General features: G+C 35.8%; 2 protein-coding genes across 2 annotated transcripts; both read left to right on the forward strand.

Annotated features, from left to right (window-relative positions):
- Window positions 1–3,561: 3,561 nt before the first annotated feature.
- On the forward strand, window positions 3,562–4,942 carry LOC113760032. The gene is made up of 2 exons (XM_027302609.1): window positions 3,562–3,579; window positions 3,674–4,942. The coding sequence occupies exons 1-2, from the start codon at window positions 3,562–3,564 to the stop codon at window positions 4,940–4,942; spliced, it is 1,287 nt and encodes a 428-aa protein (XP_027158410.1).
- Window positions 4,943–5,026: 84 nt separating this feature from the next.
- Window positions 5,027–7,064, forward strand: LOC113760033 (probable sucrose-phosphate synthase 3). The gene is made up of 6 exons (XM_027302611.1): window positions 5,027–5,311; window positions 5,749–5,880; window positions 5,959–6,105; window positions 6,746–6,765; window positions 6,866–6,981; window positions 7,024–7,064. Exons 1-6 carry the CDS (start codon window positions 5,027–5,029, stop codon window positions 7,062–7,064), a joined length of 741 nt encoding a protein of 246 aa, XP_027158412.1.
- The last annotated feature ends 16,522 nt before the right edge of the window (window positions 7,065–23,586 follow it).

Here is a 23,586-nt window from a genome sequence, read left to right on the forward strand (position 1 = left end):
TAAGTGATAGTGTATAATAGTTAATGGTTATTTGCCCAGGCGCTCAAGGGGACCTTCAAGAGGAACTCGAAGTGGACGCCTAGACATTGTTTGAGTATTACTCTCTTGTTGCTATAGGTGAGTGTTCCATATAGGAATACGTAATTGGAATAAGTCTATGACATGCATAACCCATGATTATTAAGTGTTAACTACTATATGTTAAGTATTTACCACACTCATGCATATCTGAATAAGGTATACTTGAATTACTCGACATGAAATACCTGAAATATGTATATTTGAACTATTCGATATGAAACACTTGAAGAGCATATTTACGTGACTACTTGAACTATTCGATATGAAATGCTTAAAGAGCATATTTATGTGATTACTTGAAATACTAGATATGAAATGCTTGGAGAGCATATCTACATGATGTGTTTAAATGATTAATTATGCTATGACAGCATAAGTAGGTTGGAGTGAATCTCCTCGACTCTTACGTTGAAAAGTGAAAACGGCCAATGGTGGCCTATTAAAATGACATATGTCTACCAATTAACCGTAATTACCACCGTTAACCGTTTACCGTTAACCATGTTTACTTACCGTTTTCTAATCTATTCGGCTACTTGCTTACTTGATTATCTGCTTACGTGATCACCAACTTACTTGATCACTTGATTATCATGAATCGCATGTTATATGAAGCTGTCCATCATTGTTAGGCGAGTGTGTACTTTATCTCACTCGACCTACTCAAATGATGAATTTTACCTTTTGCCGAATTACTTGATTACTTGCGCATGTTGTAAGCTCTAAGCTGAACTGGGCCCTGCTCATGGTTACTAACCTACTCGAGCCAGGACTGGGCTCGGTCGGGTAGGTTGGAACCTTGGGACACCGTTTCGGTATACTCGAGTATTACCACTGGAGGGATAAGGTGATGGCCAGTCAAACCGAGGGGATCCGGAAGTCACTACAAGAATATTGGTCATCAGTGACAACTTTTCTCTGTGACGAAAAATAATTGTCACAAAAGTGGATCCTTTATTGACGACTTTCTAACTCGTCACAAACCTCTAATGGGAGCCAACTCATTTGTGACGACTTAGAAAAGTCGTCACTAGTAAATTCCCGCCAAGATTTAGTAAGAGCGCGGGAGTGTTTAGAACACACAATAGTGACGACATTAAGAACATCATCACTATTGCTTGGCCTATTTACGGACGACTTTTTGTTGTCGTCACTGATCACTAAAAAAAAAGTTATTAGTGACAACATTTTGTAGTGATGACAATAGGTCGTCACAAAAGGAGCTTCTTTAGTCGCGACACCTAAAGTTGTCACAATTGCATCAAAGCAACTAAATGTTTAGTGACGACCCGTTATTTTCGTCACAAACTACACTGCAAGAAATATGGTCATTAGTGACAACATTTTTTAGTGACGACAAAAGTCGTCACAAAACGTGGTTGTTTAGTGACGACAAGGAAAGTTGTCATAATTGCTCAAAGCAACTAAGTCTTCAGTGACGACCTTGAAAAAGTTGTCACTAAAATGCTCTATATAGTGACAACTTCTAATATCGTCACTGTCACTCTACCGATTCGGATTTAGTGACAAGAATTGATCGTCACTGTTTAAAGTACTTATTTCTAAGTCACTTTCATTAATTCTACTGTGCCACCCTAACTTTTGCGATTTAACCCCAAATGTTGTAAAAAATTCCATTAATTCCATTATGATACCTTAACTTTTACAATTTAGCCCCATATGTAGTACACCGATTTCTTTAATTCTATTATTACTCCCTAACTTTTGTAATTTAGCCCCATATGTAATTCACCAATTTCATTAATTCTACTATGGCACTCTAACTTTTGCAATTTAACCCCCATATGTAATACACCAATTTTATTATTTCTATTATGGCACCCTAACTTTTACAATTTAGCCCCTATTTTTTTATTAGGAAATTGCGAATGGTATCTTGATAAACTATGCATAAATATTTTATAATTTTCTCAAACTTAAGTAATAATTTGTTATAAACTCTAAAGATATATCTTTCATTACAATAGTTATAAGGCAGACAGGTCTTTTTATCAATGGAATAAGAAATTTATGCCAGATTTATCCTTTGTACTACATGCCAAGTAGTATTAGCAAAGGAATAACAAAGTACTACAAAGTAATTAACAAAATAGCCTTCAGGGAGTGTAATTTATGGGCAAATGAGCATTATCTATTCAAAGTACCAACTTTTTATGGGCATTTTACTCTCAAACATATAATTTATGATAAATTTATAAATGTTTGTAAGTAAAATTCAAAAAGTGTTACACTGATTTCTTACAAAACGAAAACTGGCAGGTTATCTTTTCAACATAAATTAAATTTTTTTTTAAAAAAGAAATGGCCCATAAAGTACCAACTCTTTGTGAGTTTCCTCCATTACATGAACAAATATTCTGCTCCTTATGGGCATTTCACTCCGAATCATTTAATTTATGTTAAATACATAAATGTTTGTAAGTAAAATTCAAAAAGTGTTGCACTAATATTTTTATGGAAGGGAAACTGGTAGGTTTTGGTATTTAACATAAATTAAATATGTGAAAGCAAAAAAAAAAAGAAATTACCCATAAATCTATGTCTTGCAAATGTATACTAGTAAAATAGTTTCAAACAAAATTAAACATTAAAATAAACTGTAATTTATACACATTAAAATATTTGTAATTTATACACATTTTGCAACTACTACTTTGTGTTTTCTCTGTAATGAATTTTTTAACTATTGAGAACTTAAGTTTTGTCTTGCAAATCTATACTAGTACAATAGTTTTAAACAAAATTAAACATTAAAATAAATGTTTCAAAAAGAACAAAAGTACATTTATCACTTGCGGTAATGTAACAAAATTTTCTCAACCATTATCAATATTTTCACAAAAGTATTAAAAACTAGCAATTGACAATATTAAAAACTAGCAATTTAATTAGTGACGACTTTTCTTGTCATTATAATCTTGAATAAATTAGTGATAACATTATGGCATCACTAAATTTTCTTTGATTTTGACTTAACAATAATGTCTTATTAATAGCATTTGATTATTTTTAATGAAAGTCTGTTATAACTGTAGAATTTGACTTTCGTTATTTTCAATTAATGATGTACTTTAGTGCTGCAATTATAAAAAATTGCAGGGCTAAAATATTTACAAATTATAAAAGTATATTTTCACTTATATGTAATTAACAAATTTTGCCACCTATATTGATGAAAATTTGTGTTTTTGTACTAAAAAATAAAGAATAATACTATAGCAATAAAATCTATGCTTCAAACCAAATTAAAAATAAAAAAAAAAGCATTGTGTTTTTGTAATCATTATGTGTTCTCTAATGATTTTTAACTGTTATATACTTACGAGCCTCCTTGTTAATTTAATTTTCTTGTATATGTAATAACTTCATTAGAATAAAAATAATTGAATAAATAAATAATTCATTAGTGTAAATAAACTTGTGACTACTTAACTTAGAATGATTATCAGTTAATTTGATATGAAAATTTGTGCCCAAGTTTTTTGGATATTGTTTGAGTTATGGGCGAAATCATCTCCACTAGAATTATTTTAGTTGTGAATACCATTACTTCATTTTTTTATTGTGCAAGATAAAGGTTTTCAGCGGAGTTGGTGGTGGAAACGGGTTTGAGAGATTGAGTTTGGGGACGAAGGTGAAGGTTTTAATTAGCTATAGTGGTAGGAGTGGATCCCCTTCTTCATCCACCTCTTCCACCGAGATTAACCCATCTAACTCCACTTCCTTCAACCACCAAAACGGTGGTCCTGCTCCCCACCGCATCGCTGCCGGAGCAAATAACTCCGACTCGATGCACTCCTGGTGGGAGTCCATATCAAAAGCCCGCACTCGAATCCATCTCCTCTCCACTCTTCTCCCCGAAACCTCCTCAGTTCTCTCGTTCCTTGCCGACTCCGACCGCCCTGCCCGCTCCCTCCTCCTCTCTTCCGCCGCCTATTCTTCCATCTCATCTTCCCTCTCCTCCCCTTCATCCGGCTCCGACGACGACTCTCTTTGCCTGTGGCTATACGACACCTTTCTCTCCGCTGACTCCGAACTCCGCCTCGTTGTCCTCTGCTATATCCCTCTCCTCTCCTCCTTCTATCTATCCCGCATCCACTCCTCCTCCACCACATCCGCTATCTCCCCCACCCCTAATCTCGCCGGCTTCGAAGCTGTCCTTCTTGTCCTCTACTCATCTGAAGTCAAGGCTCATTCGGGTATACCCGTGCTCATTTCAATTCGTGATCTCTCTCAACCTTCTCTTTATCACTCCTCTCGAAATCCCCCTTCGAATAAATCGAACCCCATTAACAATAACCCCTCGTCTCGGCCTCTAGTCGGCGTTCTATCGCCTCCTCTCGAACCCCAGATGGCGGTGAAGTCTACTAAACGAGCTTCCATTGTAGGCATTGCCCTTGATTGTTATTATAAGCAGATCTCGCAAATGCCCAGTTGGTCAAAGCTTGATTTTTGCAAATTTTCGGCAGATTGGGCAAGTCAGGATTGCCCTTGTAAATCTGATTTCGATGATTTTACTACCCAAAAACCTGATAATTTTACTGAAAATAGCCATGGGCTTTCGGGTGACTCGAGGGGTCACAATGAGATTGAGGATGTTGTGGAAGAAATTCAGCATTTGCGAAGTGAGGGGAGGGATGACGAGTTGAGGTCACAGGGGGTGAGAATTCCGCTGCCATGGGAGTTATTACAGCCGGCATTGAGGAATTGTCTTGCAGCTCATTATGCTGATGCTATTGGTCCCTGCTATGGAATTCCCAATTATTGTGATGTTTGGGTAAGTATATACTCCTTTCTATCTATGTTAGACTTTGAATCTATGTATTCTGTGCATTACTGAACACTTACAATCTTCATGGTCAAAATTTGTATTTGTTACGAGGTTTGATTGTACAAAAATAGAGCATATGAGTTTTGACTGCATATGGTTCTGACAGGGCACTCACTCGGTAGAAACAAGCTAGAACAACTTCTGAAACAAGGAAGGCAATCAAAAGAGGACATTAATTCTACATACAAAATTATGCGTAGGGTAGAAGCAGAAGAACTTTCACTTGATGCTGCAGAACTTGTTATTACAAGCACCAAGCAGGAGATTGATGAACAGTGGGGACTATATGATGGATTTGATGTAAAGCTTGAGAAAGTTTTGAGGGCCCGTGCAAGAAGAGGGGTCAATTGCCATGGTCGCTACATGCCAAGGATGGCGGTAAGCATACTGTTGAGAAATTAAATTGATGTGCTATTGCTTTAGCTGAAACTTGTGCATTAGTGTTGGTTCTTAAAATAAGCAAAGCAATTTAGATAGTTATTGCTTCTTTGTTTTTTTGTTCAACTAAAGTAATTCCCTGGAATGGTAAGCTACTAAGACAAGGCTCATTACTCCAGTGCAGTAATGGTTTTTAATTGATAGCATGCCTCTTTTGAGGAACTTAGAAGATTTCATTAGACATGTATGATCTGCCTTTGTTATTTCCTATTAAGCACTAGTATGGCAGATGGCTGTTGTCAATGAGACTATGATTTTCACTTAGGTTCTTGAATTCTGCAGCCAGGAGAGCATCATGAGAAAGTCTAGACATCTGCTCAAGTGTATATACATTTATGAAGGTTCTAATATCTGCTAGTTTTAGCTACATTTTTCAGGTTATCCCTCCTGGGATGGACTTCAGCAATGTCATAGCACAAGAAGACACAGCCGAAGTCGATGGTGAACTTGTAGCACTAACCAATGGTGATGGTGCTTCACCTAAAGCACTCCCTCCAATATGGTCAGAAGTGAGTAGGTGGTTTTCATAACTGATTTTGCTCTTACCTGGGAATGTTTACCTTACATCTTAGTAACTGTTTTGACAGGTAATGCGGTTTCTCACAAATCCCCACAAGCCAATGATTCTAGCATTGTCAAGACCAGATCCAAAGAAAAATATTACCACACTTGCAGCTCATTATGCTGATGCTATTGGTCCCTGCTATGGAATTCCCAATTATTGTGATGTTTGGGTAAGTATATACTCCTTTCTATCTATGTTAGACTTTGAATCTATGTATTCTGTGCATTACTGAACACTTACAATCTTCATGGTCAAAATTTGTATATGTTACGAGGTTTGATTGTACAAAAATAGAGCATATGAGTTTTGACTGCATGCTCTTTTTTTGCCGTGCAAAAAAGATTGATCTTATATGGCTCTATAAGTATAATGGGAGTAGATTGGTCAGTATGTGAGGAACTAAAGCAGAGAATTAGATAAGGAAGAACTGGCCCTGAGTGGGAGACAGATGTTGACTCCATTTTTGTTAAATTCCCCAGATAAAAGGTAATATGATGGTTCGAATGGTAATCTGATGAATGTAGGCAGACAGATAGTTGATTTTCATGGAGAGATGGTCCTATTGGAGAATTACAGTGCTCTTAACTACACTGGTATTTGCCTGTTGTCTATTTCTTACACCTTGTTGATGTATTTTAGAAAGCGGTGAATGATATGGTGCCTTTTTGACAACTAAGTTCAGTGAATTATTTGGTTTTGGATGATGATATGATAAACATTGCTACTTAAGGAGGAAATCTTATTATTGCATTCCAATGTTATGATAAGTTGTTCGTCTCCTGTCTGTGTTACCCTCTGTCATTCTAAAGTATTTGGGATCCCTGCATAGGTTCAGTCTTTCTTAATAAAATTTAATTCCAATGCTATTTATATATCTGTACTGAGCACCTTTTTAAATGCTGAACTCTTAGAAGTAGCTTCTGCTTCAGATGGATAAACTCCGATGTCTCACTGTTACATTTGGAAGGTCTTTTCCTGTGCTTGCGACTTGGTAAATGGGAAACAGGATTAGGTGGAACTGGCTACTACGTTGCTTGTATTACAGGTAAGCCATATGTGAAACTGCATTTTGGGAAATCTGTTTCAGGATGCTACTTTTGGAAACCATTTATTGCTTATAAGCACTGATGGTACTTATTTATCTTATGTACTTTACCACTTTCCCTTTCTTGTCCTTGGCATGTGTATTAACGGTGGAGCAAGCAGGGGAACCAGTGAAAGATTCTAAAACTTCCATTTCTGTGAGTGTTGGAGGTATTAAATGCTCGGCTGTGGTGGTGTAAATATTTAATGCTTTTGTATTTGGTATCTGATGCTTGGTACTATTTGGGTTTTCATTTCCATTTGAATTTTCTGTTTAGTTGTTAATGGTAGATTTCTTGAATCTATCTCTGTGTTGAGACCAATTGTTTTCTACGTGCTCACCTAACAGGATGAATTAAAGGTCTGGTGGTCCAGAACTTTGAGGAATGGTGGGAAGATTCCATCAACGGAGGATTTGGAAACGAAATTGAGACAGAGAATCAAATTAGGCTTCTAAATTCTACACTTAAGACCAGTAGCATAGCATCACCAAGCTACAGTGGGTTTCTTGCGCAAGTTTTCTGATTTGGTTAATTAAGGCAAGTTTTTCGGTATTCATTGTTGGTTTTGACATCTGTTTTAACTTGAGCTGAGAAAGTGCGAATTCAGAATAAAAGCACCCTTGGGGTAAGCTGAGAATAGCTGAACAAGCATGTAGTTATTGTACATAGAAAACTAGTTTGGATCCTGTTTGAAAACTAGAATCAGTAGTGGGAAATTTTAACCAATTGCTTGGCTTCCAAGGTCGCCTAGTCTTAAAAATGGTTTTCAGACTGACAAAATACTGGTTCACATTAATGCCTCATTTCTTGTGTAATTATGTGAAAGGTTGGACTAACACACATCCAGATCAAAATATCTGATATTAGAACAAAGCCACAAGAATGTTGTTCTGGTCTGGGCGTAGGGTATATCATTTAACTACTAAGGCCTAGGAAAATATTCACTATCAATTGCCTGAGCAAAAGAATCTCTATCTGGAACTATGTGTGTGGATGACAACTGGAAATTAACAGCATCCATATCTCCACCTTTGTAGATGTGTTGGTCCATTGCTTTTAACTAGAATGAAACAACTTGACTTCAAATGATGTTACAGGACTTCATGATGTTTTCCTTTTTGTCAAAGGAAAATATCGAAGTATGATGCCTGTTTCGATTGCTATTTTCTGGAGTTTTTGTAAAAAAAAAAAAAAATACCGTAGTGATATGATGTATATGAGATAAAAGAGTGATTAGAAAATGTATTTACGGAAACCTAAAAATATTTTGAAGAAAAATGGCAATCCAACCTGTGGAGTCCATTCTCTGTGGACTTCAACTACACCGAATTCATCTAAAGATTAAACAACAATTACTGTGGGAGTCCAATTTAATTGTTCAATAAGTTGAGCTATTTAAAGAAGAAAGAAAATAAAAAAAAACTGTTTTAGAGAGCTCTTTAGTTGAGCTTATGCAGTGTTGTATTTGTATAGATTGGACTGTGATTTCTAACTTCTTGCTGGTGTTGTAATATGTGGGCCCAAATTATATGAGGTTCTTAATGAATTGTAATTTTTGTCTTAATAATCTAAGTCTCATTACTTGTTCTTTATTATTGTACTCCTCCCCTTACCTACTTCTTTTACCCTTTTATGACAGATAAATGCTATTCATACTAGCTTTCGGAAGATAACTATGGTTATGGTTGAAGAATATTGAAGACAAAATTGCCTTTTGCTCATGGAGTGGTTCATTTAAAAGTTCTTCAATTTCTTAAACTGTGATTGCTTTTGTAAATGTACCTTATGTACAAGTGATATTTTGGACAAATGTTATTTTTGTAGGCATTAGTTGGGTAATGTACACTTGAATTTGGCATTTGAGAATGCTATATTATTACCATGTAATCTAATGCAAATACTTTTGGTTATCAATCGTTCATGTTTATTTGTATGGTTTGTTTAAAATCAATGATTTAGCAATGATTACAGGCCAAATTATGATTATTAAGCTATTGAGAAATTATCTAATGACAAAAAAAAGTTGTCACAAATTAGAAAATAAAAACTCCTTGTCACAACAGAGACTGTCACTAAATCTAAGTTACATTTGTGACGACAATTGTTGTCAGTAAAATAGTTATATACAATGGCTTTCGGTGCTTTTTAGTGACGATCTTAAGTAGAGCATTTTTGACAAAAGATCAAGTCGTCAATAAAACACTTCCAGATTGTCGTCACTAATGACAACTATTTAGTGACGACATTTTAGGTCGTCACTGTTTACTTTTACCGACGGGGATTTAGTGACGACTTTGTGACGATCAAAAAGTCGTCAATAAAAGGTATTTGTGACGATATTTGTATGTTCTGTGATGACTTTGTGTTGTCACTGATGAACAATTTTCTTGTAGTGAGTCATAAGGTGCAGATGACCGACAGAGTTCCACTGGAACACCGTATCCTTCAATGTGTGTTTATTTTACATAATGATAACCGTTTTATGAAAACGTGCCATACCTATGATATGCTCAAATTACCTGTACAATGATTATTGTCTCATGATAACACGCCATTATGTAACCTTGAACCATGCATATGATATGCCTAACTTACTTGATTTATTTGAACTGTTAGAGTGTCTTGGAACCTCACTGGGCTGTGTAGCTCATACCACGTTGTGGATTTCTTTTTAGGGTTAGAGACCAAGGGTGCTCGTGAGTAGTACTAGATTGTTCTCTTTTGAAGACTTTGAGTTACATTATAACGGATGGCTATAGTACTCTTTTCCGTTGGATTGTATTTAAGTTTGAAAGCTACATAGTTGTAAGTGTAAGATATTTGAAGTACTTTAATTATGTATTGAAGTTACTTATAGTATTTCGAGCTCTTGAATGATGGATTGTAGTGAGTCCTGGCGAGAGCTGGGCAGGCGTCCCGCGGATACCCTTTGGTTCGCCTTAGGGAGAAGTGGGGCGTTACATCTGATCCATCGAAGTGAGCAGTGTGTACTTTATCGCACTAGCCGTTCGAGTGGTGACGTGTGTGAAACATTTTCTAATAAACCCGTGAATCTAAATGTAGTTGCGTCGTTGGGTGAATCCCTCGACTCGTGAATCCAACTACCATAACTTATGAATCCGTGAATCTAAATGTAGTTGCGTCGTTGGGTGAATCCCTCGACTCGTGAATCCAACTACCATAACGTCGGTGGGTGAATCCCTCGACTAATTTTATACGGGTATATCTCGAGTATACTGCGTCGGTAGACGAAGTTCGGGCCCGAAGCAGAGGTATGAATGGTGACGGGTTAGGATTAAAATAAGTGGATCTACATGGACTATAAGTAGTGAAAGTTGACGGAGGGTCAACTACGAGGGTATCTGATCAAGCGAGGAGAATGGCTCCCGAGAGCCCCTGTATCCTACCTTGTGCTGTTATACGCTTTCTTAATTGATTAAATTTGTTTAAATTGTTATCTGTTGTTTGATTTATGTGAGTGCATGTTTTGGGGCACCACTGAGCTTTAGCTCACCCCACGTTTATTTGTTTTCCTTGACAGGTTCTGGAAACTGAAAGCCTTGAACTTACTTATGTTTCTTTTCTTTTGGATGTAATGGATATTACGGCTATTGTGTGGGTTGTGTTATGCTTCAACTTGAATTATGTACTTTTGTTTTAGATTGCCACTTGAAGCTGGAAAAGTGTAAAACCTAATTTCGATATCTGGTTTGTATGAATGTTATTTGTATATCCGAATTGCACGACCCTATTCCCTGGTTGTAACGCATGGGATGTTTAGGAGCCGTTGACTGGCTGTTTTAGTACACTGCTATCTCTGAAGTTAATGTGGTGATAGAAATCGATTTGTTTCGGAAGAATCATTTTTGTAATAGCTTAGGTTAATCGTCGGAAGGTTTTGGGTTAGAATGCTTGCGTGAGTCCTGGCGAGAACTGGGCAGACGGCCCGCCAACCCTTTGGTTCGCCTTAGGGGGAAGTGGGGTCGTCACAGTGCTCTTCACCAACTCCTAAAATCATACAAATATTTCACATAAATTTCCACTTTTGAGTTGGCGAATTTAACTCGAGTCAACTAGCATTTAATTTCACTCAAAAATCCCAAACTAGTATTAATCGTTTTCTCAAAGTGAAATCCACAAATTTCGAATGAAATTAAATTTTGAGGTTTCTTTAAAACCAAAAACTTGCTAAATTCGTCAAATATTTCAGTAACCAAGTTCTAGAGTCATATAAGCAATTAACACCACTTTGGTGTCACAGGTTGAGAAAAATCACATTTACCCATTTAGAGAAATTTTCCCTTCTAATTTTCCCCAAAAATATCTTGGGAAATTCCTTTAAGAGGAAATCATATAAACCAAGTAAAACTAGTCGTTGGAATTTCTATAAAATAGAAACTCCTTAAGTTTACCAAATTCCATTGACCAACTTGGTTCCACGATTTTCATGAAGGCAAAAAAACTTGAGTTTTCAAGAAAATTTCCAGATTTGGCATACTTCTTGAAATAGGGCATTTGGTCTAATAAAATTCAAGGTTATTGACTCGAAGTGGACCTAGTAACAAAGGTTAATGCTAGAAAATATTTTCGGGACAGATTTAGTCCACATTTAACCAAAATGAAATCCAAACGTCAAAATCATTTGTAATTTCAAACAAAATTTCTGTTTTGGGTAGCCTCGTGAAGAATAAAATTTTGGTCCATTTTTTGAACGTAAACTCTACTAAATTTTGTCCCCAAATTGAGCTATACACACCCCTTAACTAAACACAAGTCAAATTGCGTTCATGTTAACGTGAAAATCATTCAACATGTCTCATGCAAAGCTGGAAAAATTTTCAAGTGCATTCGGTACAAGCAGTCCATTTTCTCTTCAATTTGTCCAAACTTTTTCAACTACTCAAAGGCTACATTTTTACCCAAACAATACTTCACATATAAGTTAACATGTTTACAGCTCAAATGGTTCAAAAAAAACTTGTCAAAACCAAACCCCAAATTCGCCCAAAAATCTGGAAATTTCCAGAATTTTTCGGACAGCTCAAGGGGCATTTTTCTCTTTGATTTTTCAATGAAATTTCCCATTGCACCAAAGCTACATTTTCACCAAAACTGCTCTACACATATAGGTGAACATATACACGATTTAAATAGCTCAATAACTTCACAAAATCCAGCTCAAAATTTCGGGTAAAAATGGAAGAAAAACAGGCCTGCTGGTTCGGTTTAGCAGAGCAGAATTTTCTCCTCTTTTTGCTCAACCATCTTCAACTTATAACTCATACTTTAAGTCCATAACAATCACAACTAATTAGTCTAACCTCCCAACAAGCAATCCAGTTCATTACCTAAGCAAAAATTGCAAAACAACAACCGGTAACAAAGCTGGAAAATTGCTCCCTCATCCGGCCAGCACCCCATTTTCATTCTTAAAATTTTCCCAACATTTAACCACCACAAAACACACATATAAACACATAAAACACCTCTAGCTTCATCAATCATTAGCTTAGAGGATCAGCAACCCAACAAGTTTCACCAACGCAAGCTAACATTTCAAGAACCAAAAGCTGCAAAAATCTGAAAATTTTGGCTAAGGTGCTAAGCTGGAGTTTGTTACCTTCAAGTGGGTTGTTTACTAGCTAAAGGTATTGTCTAGTTCCTCAAGTTGCTCCTAGAACCACAGAGGGTCATCCGGCTCCCTTGCTCTCTGTTTCCCTCTCGGTCTGACCACCGACAGCAGCAACACAGCAGCAAACGTTAAGGTGAAGAGAAGCTTGGGTCTGGGGTTTTTGAGTCAGCTTGGAAGGTTCTGTGGTTGGAGGAAAGAAAAATGGCAGCTGGTTTCTCCTTCTCCCCTGGTCCGACGCAACGCCGGCAGCAGCAGCAGCGATCTTCCTCCTCCTTGCTCGGTCGAGACAGCAGCCAAGAATGGAGGTGGAAGCTGGAAATGGAAGCTTGAAGATTGGGGTGTGAATGGCTGAGGATGGAAGGCTGTTAGAAGCTTGGAATGGCAGCGGCTTCTGCTTCTTCTTGCACCAGAGGATCGGGAGCTTGGAGGGAAGATATGGACGTGAAAGCTGGGAGAAGATAGGTTGAAAATGAAGGTAAGCTAAAGTATAGGTTTGTTGACTTTTGGGCCTGCCATTAAGGGTGGGGAAATTTTGAATTGAATCGCGTTTACGCGCGAGAATTTTATCTACTGGTGGGAATTCCCCATTTCACATTTCCTTAGCTTAGTTGTACATTTTTATAACCTCTACATACCCTACATTTCAACTTAGGGCTACATTGCGCATCAGTGCGCAAAAATTCACCCTAATGCTTAGCCGAGCGCGAACCGTCAAATAAATTAAAAAAAAATTCATGTAAATTAAAATATAACATTTATATAAGTGAGAACATCATTAATAATATAAATACATATTATTTAATAATTTCAACATTTAAATAATATTTTGATTTTAATTTTCAGAAATTAATGCAATTTTGAGATCCTCACATCCCCTGTAAGGAAAACAAAACTAACGGAATGAGCTAAAAGCCTCGTGAGGTTCCAGACACATAATCAACTTAAACGAGAACATTAGTCATGTAATAACACGTAATCTAGGAAACATTAACAATATAAATTAGTGATAACACATTCATTAAAAGGATACATGCTCACATGGAGTCTTTCGTTCTTTCATTTACCTTTCATTTCCCTATTCCTCTGATCATTTTAAAATGCATTTTGTAAGTGAAAATCCCTCCATTGACATTGTCACTCGTTCATTCGTTTCATCTTTCCCCCTTCTGGACATTGGCCAGACTTCACCCGACAATGTGGAAATACTCGAGTATACCAAACTTTCACCCAAGATCACCAAAATCGCCCAATCGAATCCGCTTCTGACTCGAGTCTACCGGCAACGAAGGGTAAGGGTCCAGTTCAACCAAAAGGCTTACATTCATGCACAACTAACATTTAATCACTTAAACATTGAAAATTTCACATTTCATTTAGGTCGAGTGCGATAAAGTACACACTCGCCTAGTAAAATTCATTTTTAACAAACATTTATCATTTAATCAAATATCCACAACAAATCATATAATTAACGGAAACATAACAAACAAACAATACTCACCTATTTATGCAAAATAACGTCCAATGTAACCCTCCGGATAATACCCTCAATCACCGGGGAAGCCTAATAATAACCAAACAGACCCATTATGCTTCAACCATCATAGATTTAAGTGATTCAAAAAAAATTCGAATACGTACTAGTACACTATATAAATATGAGTTTTAAAGTGGAAAGAGTACATTTAAACCAAAGAACATGAGTAACTAAGAGTTTCCCCAAACCAACTACAAAACTATACACAAAAAAAGTTTTTAGAAAATTTTCGCGGAAAACAAATGAACAGTGTCACGTCACAATCCGGCCAGAACTTGGCCGGATATCCGACCGAATTCTAGACCGGATTCAAAGCAGTGAGCAATCCCAATTTTTTCTTCTTTCCCTATCAATTCGGCCAGCAATCCGGCAAAGACTTGGCCGAATACACGGCCGAATATGAAAAAGCATTTGTTTCAAATTTTAGCAAAGCTTTTTGTTTGGTTCGAAACTAACACATATGTAAAAAAATAACGTATAACAGGTGTTTTGGGTAAAATCATATGAAAAGGAAGATAAACAAACCCTAAATTCACACCGAAAGCCTCGCTTGAGAAAATTAGGTTTTACGGTCGAGAAACCCTATACAACTCTTCTTGGTTTCGAAAAGAAAATGAGTAAACATTTGAACTTCAAAACTTGACATTTGTATCTAAGTATCATGTTTAAAACGGTTGTCACATTCACCATGAGAAAAAGTACAAGTTCAAATGGAATCTAGCTCAAATAACACCACTAAAGTGTACCTCAGTAAGTCTAAGACAAGTAAGTCCAACGCATCCCCAAATCACATTTCAAATCTCACTTTTACTTATTCAAACTTCAAGAAAATAAATGGACAGAATTTTCCCTTAATTTCTTCGCTTTCCATCCTACAATCAAACACCAAATCACATTCCAAAACAACCACAATTTCACATACAAATTATAGGCGATAAAACACCTTTCGGCATAACAACCACAACTGAAGCTACACTTATCGGATTGAAACGAATCTTATGGCGTTTCGAAGCCAAGACATATACCTACATTCCTTATGCAGACCTCCAAAGCCAAATCATGCATTTCCAGGGTCAAAAATGGAAATCTGCACGAAAACAAAAAACTGTCCGCGAAACAGGGCTTATGGACAGTCAAGGGTATTTTGGTCATTTCACATACTACAGTGCTCCTATTGAGCTAAACATGGACTAAACATGTAAAACATCATTTCCTACAACTTTTATGTTTTGACCTGAGGCTGATTCGGCCTCTAACATGGACTAATAGACACGGTCAGAAACAGGACAATTTCAGCATGAAAACTGGAAATCAATTCTTACAAATCACCTTTCTTGCTGACCGAAATTTTATATGCTACAAACCCAACAATTTTTAACCATGAATTCACTTCCATACACTAAGAATAAGCATTACCATGACATGAACTCCAAGAACAACCATCCATTTCACCAACCAAAGCTGAAAATTACACTAGAAGGCTGGAATTTACTATAACCACTACTAAAATCATGAAATCTACCTAAACAAGCCATAACTTTCACTTGTAAACCAATAAAGAACACAAACATGAACTAATACCAACCTTACCTAGCATTAGAGAAGCACAACAACCCCTAGGAAGCTTGAACCACCAAAACACTCCACTCCAAGATAGCAATCCACCTTCCTAAGCAATTTCTATGGATTATTTGGTGAAGCTATCGGTTAGATTGCAAGATTGAGCAAGAAATCAAGAAACCAAAGTTGAAACTTTTCCTCTTGAACCTCCCATAGAGCTCTCGGCCCTCTCTCTCTTTTCCTCTTAATTTTTGGCTTTGTTTTTTATTTACTAACAATAGAAGATATTTAAGCCAATAGTCAACTTAGACTTTTTCTCCACCAATCAAATTTAAACTTAGGAAGATCCTAGAAGTTTTGATGTTACTAATAATCTTACTTTGCTAGTCCTCACACTATGACCCCAACTTCTTTTAATCTTTACAATTAACTCCATCGATCACTAACTTAATGAAATTCACAAGCTTAATTACATTTCATTAATCTACTAACCAGCCAACCATAATAATTACCTATAATAAAATATGCATTGTCATACATAAACTCAATTACATAATAACCTTTTAGTCACAAGTAAAACTAGGGTTTTGATTTAAATTTAAAGTGTCCAATAAAAAAAATAATGTTTTTAAAACAAAAGAAATAAATCGAAATTTTAAAAGAACGAGGGAAAAACATTGTCCTAAAATTCTGGGTAGCACAATCTCCCATCCTTAAAAGAATTTCGTCCTCGAAATTCATACATTTATTCGTAAATTCATATATTTATTCGTAAATAAATATAAGCAAAATAAAATAGTTATAAGGTTCAATAAAAGCATTTTCAAATCATAAAATGAAAATTAATAAATTCATTGAAAATAACACACTTTCTTTATATACATATCATAGCAATTCACACATCCTATGAGACATTAACCCTATGTATTGTTCAGGCACTATACTTAATCAAAACATGACGAAGTACAACCAAGTACATACGCGTGAGTAATCAGGGTCCCCAATATCTTCAATATATCCTAAATCCAGACTATTCGCATTCCCTGTGTCTTGATTTTTGCCATTCAAACTTACTCTCATATTACTCGGGATATCGACTTATCATAAAGGTATCACTCTTTGGTGTTCGGGTACAAGAATCCGAAAATATGATCATTTTCCCACTCGAGTTAGCTACGCTCAAGAGGAAATCAACCACTTTTGAGATTTCTACCCAATATACATATCTAAGATCCCCAACAATAGACATTTGTTCCACACTTAACAAGCCAATCCCCACAGTCCGAGAACCCTCTCCCGGCACGAGCTCGATAGGAGCTCTGATACCATCTGTGACAGCCCCACTTTCCCCTAAGGCGAACCAAAGGGTTCGGCGGACCGCCTGCCCAACTCTCGCCAGGACTCGTTCATTCACTTCAAACAAAATAAGATAAAATCTCGAGGAAAAATAAAACAAAACCAAATCCCAAACTTGAAACGCATACTTACATTCATTTCTTTCTCGCAATAAAATACAACCCGAATATAACAAAAGTTTTAAGTTCCAATACTTCCAACCCTAATCAAGCACTAGAGCGAGTACAAATTACAAAATTCAAAATTCAAAAACTAGACTATACTATTCTATACAGGTCTCTCGCCATTGCTCGTATCCCCTGTAAGGAAAACAAAACTAACGGAATGAGATAAAAGCCCAGTGAGGTTCCAGACACATAATCAATTTAAACAAGAACATTAGTCATGTAATAACACGTAATCTAGGAAACATTAACAATATAAAACAATGATAACACATTCATTAAAAGGATACATTCTCATATGGAGCCTTTCGTTCTTTCATTCACCTTTCATTTCCTTATTCCTCCGATAATTTTAAAATGCATTTTGTAAGTGAAAACCCCGCCATTGACATTGTCACTCGTTCATTCTTTTCATCTTTCCCCCTTCTGGACATTGGCTAGACTCCACCCGACAATGTGGTAATATTCGAGTATACCAAACTTTCACCCAAGGTCACCAAATCGGCCGACCGAGTCCACTTCTGGCTCGAGTCTACCGGCAACGAAGGGCAAAGGCCCAATTCAGCCAAAAGGCTTACATTCATGCGCAACTAACATTTAATCACTTAAACATTAAAAATTTCGCATTTCATTTAGGTCGAGTGCGATAAAGTACACACTCGCCTAGTAAAATTCATTTTTAACAAACATTGATCATTTAATCAAATATCCACAACAAATCATATAGTTAACGGAAACATAACAAACAAAGAACACTCACCTATTTACACAAAATAACATCCAACGTAACCCTCCAGGTAATACCCTCAATCACCGAGGAACCCTAATAATAACCAAAAATACCCATTATGCTTCAACCATCAAAGATTTAAGTGATTCAAAGAAAATTCGAATACGTACTAGTACACTATATAAATATGAGTTTTAAAGTGAAAAGAGTACATTTAAACCAAAGAACATGAGTAACTAAGAGTTTCCCCAAACCAACCACAAAACTATACTCAAAAAAAAATTTTAGAAAATTCCCGCGGAAAACAAATGAACAGTGTCACGTCACAATCCGGCCAGAACTTGGCAGGATTCTCGGTCGGATTCAAGGCAGTGAGCAATCCCAATTTTTTCTTGTTCCCCTGTCAATCCGGCTAGGACTTGGCCAGATACACGGCTAGATATGAAAAAGCATTTGTTTCAAATTTTTGCAAAGCTTTTTGTTTGGCTCAAAACTAACACATATGCAAAGAAATAACGTATAATAAGTGTTTTGAGTAAAATCATATGAAAAAGAAAATAAACAAACCCTAAATTCACACCTAAAGCCTCGCTTGAGAAAATTAGGTTTTATGACCGAGAAACCCTATACAACTCTTCTTTGATTCGGAAAGAAAATGAGTAAACATTTGAACTTCAAAACTTGACATTTGTATCTAAGTATCATGTTTAAAACGGTTGTCACATTCACCATGCGGAAAAGTACAAGTTCAAATGGAATCTAGCTCAAATAACACCACTAAAGTGGACCTCAGTAAGTCTAAGACAAGTAAGTCCAACGCATCCCCAAATCACATTTCAAATCTCACTTTTACTTATTCAAACTTCAAGAAAATAAATGGACAGCATTTCCCCTTAATTTCTTCAATTTCCATCCTACAATCAAACACCAAATCACATTCCAAAACAACCACAATTTCACATACAAATTATAGGCTATAAAACACCTTTCAGCATAACAATCACAACTGAAGTTACACTTATCGGATTGAAACGAATCATATGGCGTTTCGAAGCCAAGACATATACCTACATTCCTTATGAAGACCACAAAATCCAAATCATGCTTTTTCAGGGTCAAAAATGGAAATCTCCACGAAAACAGAAAACTGTCCGCAAAACAGGGCTTATGGACAGTCAAGGGTATTTCAGTCATTTCACATGTTACAATGCTCCTATTGAGCTAAAATTTTTCAGAAAGTTGTAAAATATCATTTCCTACAACTTTTATGTTTTGACCTGAGGCTGATTCGGCCTCTAACATGGACTAACAGACACGGTCAGAAACAGGACAATTTTAGCATGAAAACTGGAAATCAATTCTTACAAATCATCCTTCTTGTATAGTAGCTAGATTATGATGAAGATGAAGATGAAGAAGGAGGAGTTAAAGCTCAAGTGACATGGGTTATCTCTTCTCCAACTCTTTATCTTTTGTATTGGATTCTTAAATATGGTTAATATTCAAGTTCTGAATTTTGTGTTTATTATGTGTCTTTAAAAGTTTAAGCCTTTAGTTTGGTTGAATTTTGTATGATTGTTAGTGTTTATTCTTTGGCTATTTGATTGCTATGATTTAAGCAAGTTATTTAGCATTTTAGCTCTTTAAATCGTAATTAATCTGGTACCATTAATTGTGATTATCTAAGGTGTTGTTTCTCCAATAAAAATTGAGATTTAACACTGGATCAAAAAGTACTAAACATAGGGAGTACACTCACGAGAGTAGAGGTGCACCTATGTGGTTTTAGTAATTCATTTCATGTAATTTCATTGAAGAAATGAACTCGTAGCTAATTTCATAACCATGAGAATAGGTATGGATTAGTTACGAATATAATTGATTCACAACGAAAATAGGATTCATATGCATAAAGAAATTACACCATAGCTAGCCTAGACATTAGTACTCAATGATCCAAACATAGCACTTGCATGAGTGGTTAGGAATACTGTGACAGCCCCACCTCCCCCTAAGGCGAACCAAAGGGTTCGGCGGACCGCCTGCCCAGCTCTCGCCGGGACTCAGTCGTTCACTCAAGCAACTCAGAAATAAAACCACAAGAAAGAGCAAAACAAGGATCCAAAACTTAAAACAAAATTATATACATTGTTATCTCAGAAGGAAGTACAACCGTCGAAGATACAAAGGTTCTCAATTCACCATACAACCAGCCCGTGCCAAGCACTAGGGCGAGAACCATTACAAAACAAAAGAACTAGACCAAGCTAGTCTATACAGAGCTCTCGTCCTTGCTCGCCTTCCCCTGTTAAGGAAAACAAAACTAAAGGGATGAGCTAAAAGCTCAGTGTGGTTCCGAACACATAAGCAGCAATCCATCCAAAACATTAAATATAGAATTTCAATAATTCAAGTAACATTTACAATGGAAAGCGATAATAACACATACATTAAAAGGATACAGGCTCACTAGGAGCCATTTGTTCATTCGTTCGTTCGTTCGTTCTCCGGACATTTCCCCTTATTCCTCCATTCACTTGAAAATGCATTTTTGTAAGTAAAACCCTCGTTCGTTCGTTCATTTCATTCACCCCCTTCCCAGACATTTGCCATGCTCCACCAGACTTCAAGGTAATACTCGAGTATACCAAACGTTCACCCAGGTCACCATATCGCCCGACCGAGTCCGCTTCTGGCTCGAGTCGATCGGTAACAAGGGGCAGTGGCTAGTTCAGCCAAAAGGCAAGTCCTCACAAATACCATAACGTAAGGAGTTTTCATTTGTTATTTTCTTGTATAAGTTCAGTAGGTTTTATTTGTTATAATTCATTGATAGTCTAAATAATAGAGAAGTTTTAGTAGTACCGGTAATTGTTCAATCTTTCTCGTGGGATCAACCCGATATATATCCTAAACTACTAGTTGACCTGTATACTTGCATTGAAACGGGTGTATTTCGGATTTTTAACTTGTACATATATTAAAATCCCGTCGAGTTTTTGATCAAAGACAACATCCAAATCACTGATATCCAAGGGAAGACATTGTTATTGGCAACAAATAGTAATACTTCATTTGTATTGGTTTGAGTAAACCAAGTCCATTCATCAAGCCATGTAAAAGCCATCTCCAATGAAAATATGAATTATAATAAGAGTAAACTTAAAATAAAGAATGATATCCAAATTATTTTTTGTGATGCCCAAAATACCCTTATTTTTCTAATGATTACATATATTTATTGTATTGCAATATTAGTGAATAATGGTAGCAGTTATGAAATGAAAAGTTTTAAAGTTAAGTAAATTTCATTATGCTAAGAATTGTAATTCGACAGATTTAGCGCATTCCAATAATTGACAATAATGGTAGCAGTTATGGATTAAAAACTCGCAATTAAAAAATAAAACACTTCAATATACTAAAAATTAATATTAAAATTGTTAATTAGCCAGAATTCTCATTCCAATTCCACAGTCAGCAAAAACAATCATATTGAAACCAAAAGTATTGTGTTCATATGAAAAAAGTAGACTTGTTACTTTTGCTTTGCATTGGATTTCCTAAAAAAATAGAAAAAATTCAACTATCTCTATCTATGAAATTTCAATTATTAGAATGTATAAGCCAAAAAAAAAACTTTATGTGGTGGATCATTTATACTCCATTATTGACAAAAATAGCTAAAAGAATACAAAGAATTCAAATTACATTATATGTTTATTTTTTTTAGCTTAATTATATTCTTCGTTTATAAAAATTGTAACTATTATGGTTTATATGGAATAAAATCACAAATACATAACAATTTTGGTAAAACATGATATTATCAATGTTTGATATGTTAGAGTTCAAGTAATAAATCAAAAAAAATGTTTGGTTCATGGTTCCAAATTTAATCTTAAGGGACATATAAACTACATTCGAACGCTTTTTGTCTCTTTCCATTTAATAAAATTTTTAAAAGTAACTGGTTAAAGAAAATAAATAACATAAAAATACTACATTATAATGTTGATGATCAAAATTTCACAAAAGTCTTTTAGTATCTAAAGAATAATATATTTTAGGATATTATAATCATGTATAAAGCAGGTGAACTATTATTAGTGTATATGTATATATGTATGTATGTATGTGAGGACCCGTACTTTTCTTAATTTCTAGGTTTTAATTTCTTTTAATTGCATGTTTTTCCACATTTTCTTTATTCAAAAATTTTAAAAAAATAAATTTTATGGGTAAATATAGGTTTTAAATGATTTTTCTAGTATCGGTTAGTTTTTGAGAAATAAGAATGTATATCGGACGTGGGACCCACTAGTGCGGAAAGTTCGGTAAAATTCGGCCAACTAGGTTAAGTTTTGGATACTGGAATTAATTTACCGGGTGTTAAGAGATAAGTAGAGGTTGCAATTTGGATTGGTGTGAGAGGAAACAAAATGATAGACTTGCATTAAATAAAGTGACAAGTGTCACTTAGTGATTGGTTGGACTTGAAGACCACTATTCACCTTTTTCCATTTGACCAAATAAATCACAAAAATTACCAAAATTTCACCATTTTCCTCTTCTCTTTGGCCGGCCACTTCAAGAAAAAAAGAAAGGGAAAAGCTCTCCAAGTTTTGCTTCAATCTTGCTCCAATCTACCAAATCAACCATTGAATCTTGTTTTTGCTCCATAGAAACACTTAAGGGAGTGATAGTGAGTTGTTTTGTGGAGTTGTTTGGAAGGCTAAAGTGATTAGTTGCTCTCCCTCTTGTGTTGCTAAGGTAAGTTGAGAATGACCCCTCTCCTCCCTCTAATGATGCTTAAACCATGATTGGTGGTAGTATAAGATACACTTTTATGGATTATATCTTGATTTTTGGTTGAATTGATGAAGTTTTATAATTTTTGGGGATTTTTCTGTTTTCATATGAATATGATTATGTGGTTATGTATGATGATTGGAAATGGTATTTAAGGAAGCTAGAAGGTGGAAAAAGTGATTAATTGCAAGCAATTTCTGTTTTAGAAAGAAAAATGGAAAGTAGGGTTTTTTTGAATTACATTCTGCCCGGTTTTGCAGCTCATAGTTAGAGGCCGAATTGGCCTTGGGTTAAAACATAAAAGTTGTATAGAATGCTATTTTAGAGGTTCCTCCAAAATTTCAGGTCAATCGGAGTAGCGTAACTTGAGAAAAGATGTAATTACCCTTGCTGCCCTGGTTTTACCCGAATTTGGGAATTGCTTCTGTAATTGGTTATTTTAGTTAGGAATGCTTCCGAATTGGTTGTTGAGGTCTTCTGATGAAATGTAGCCCTATTTCTTAGCTTTCGTATGGCTTTGGAATTACTGGATTTGGACTTAGGTAGGCTGATTTATGATGTTTGTACTAGAATGCGTTCTGTGAATCTGGTTTTGCGGTTCTGGTGTAGTAGATTGCATTTTTGACCTGGTTACACTCAAAACTGGGCTGAGTGACCTTCTGGAATATTGTATCCCTATCTCTTAGCTTCGAAACGGTTTGTCTTGCACCTTCATCCGATAATCGTAGTGCAATTGGTACCAAAACCGCAAAATGATGTCAAAAACTGTTTTTT

The sequence above is a fragment of the Coffea eugenioides genome, chromosome 2, assembly GCF_003713205.1.
Source record: "Coffea eugenioides isolate CCC68of chromosome 2, Ceug_1.0, whole genome shotgun sequence".
Taxonomy (NCBI): Eukaryota; Viridiplantae; Streptophyta; class Magnoliopsida; order Gentianales; family Rubiaceae; genus Coffea; species Coffea eugenioides.

What these genes read in the sequence shown, in the direction of transcription:
- LOC113760033 (XM_027302611.1), top strand. Translation starts at nt 5,027, where the DNA reads ATGGTTCTGACAGGGCACTCACTCGGTAGAAACAAGCTAGAACAACTT. An exon ending in TCCCTCCAATATGGTCAGAA is followed by an intron (nt 5,881 to 5,958) that starts GTGAGTAGGTGG and finishes CTGTTTTGACAG; the next exon opens with GTAATGCGGTTTCTCACAAA. An exon ending in TATTTGGGATCCCTGCATAG is followed by an intron (nt 6,766 to 6,865) that starts GTTCAGTCTTTC and finishes CTTCTGCTTCAG; the next exon opens with ATGGATAAACTCCGATGTCT.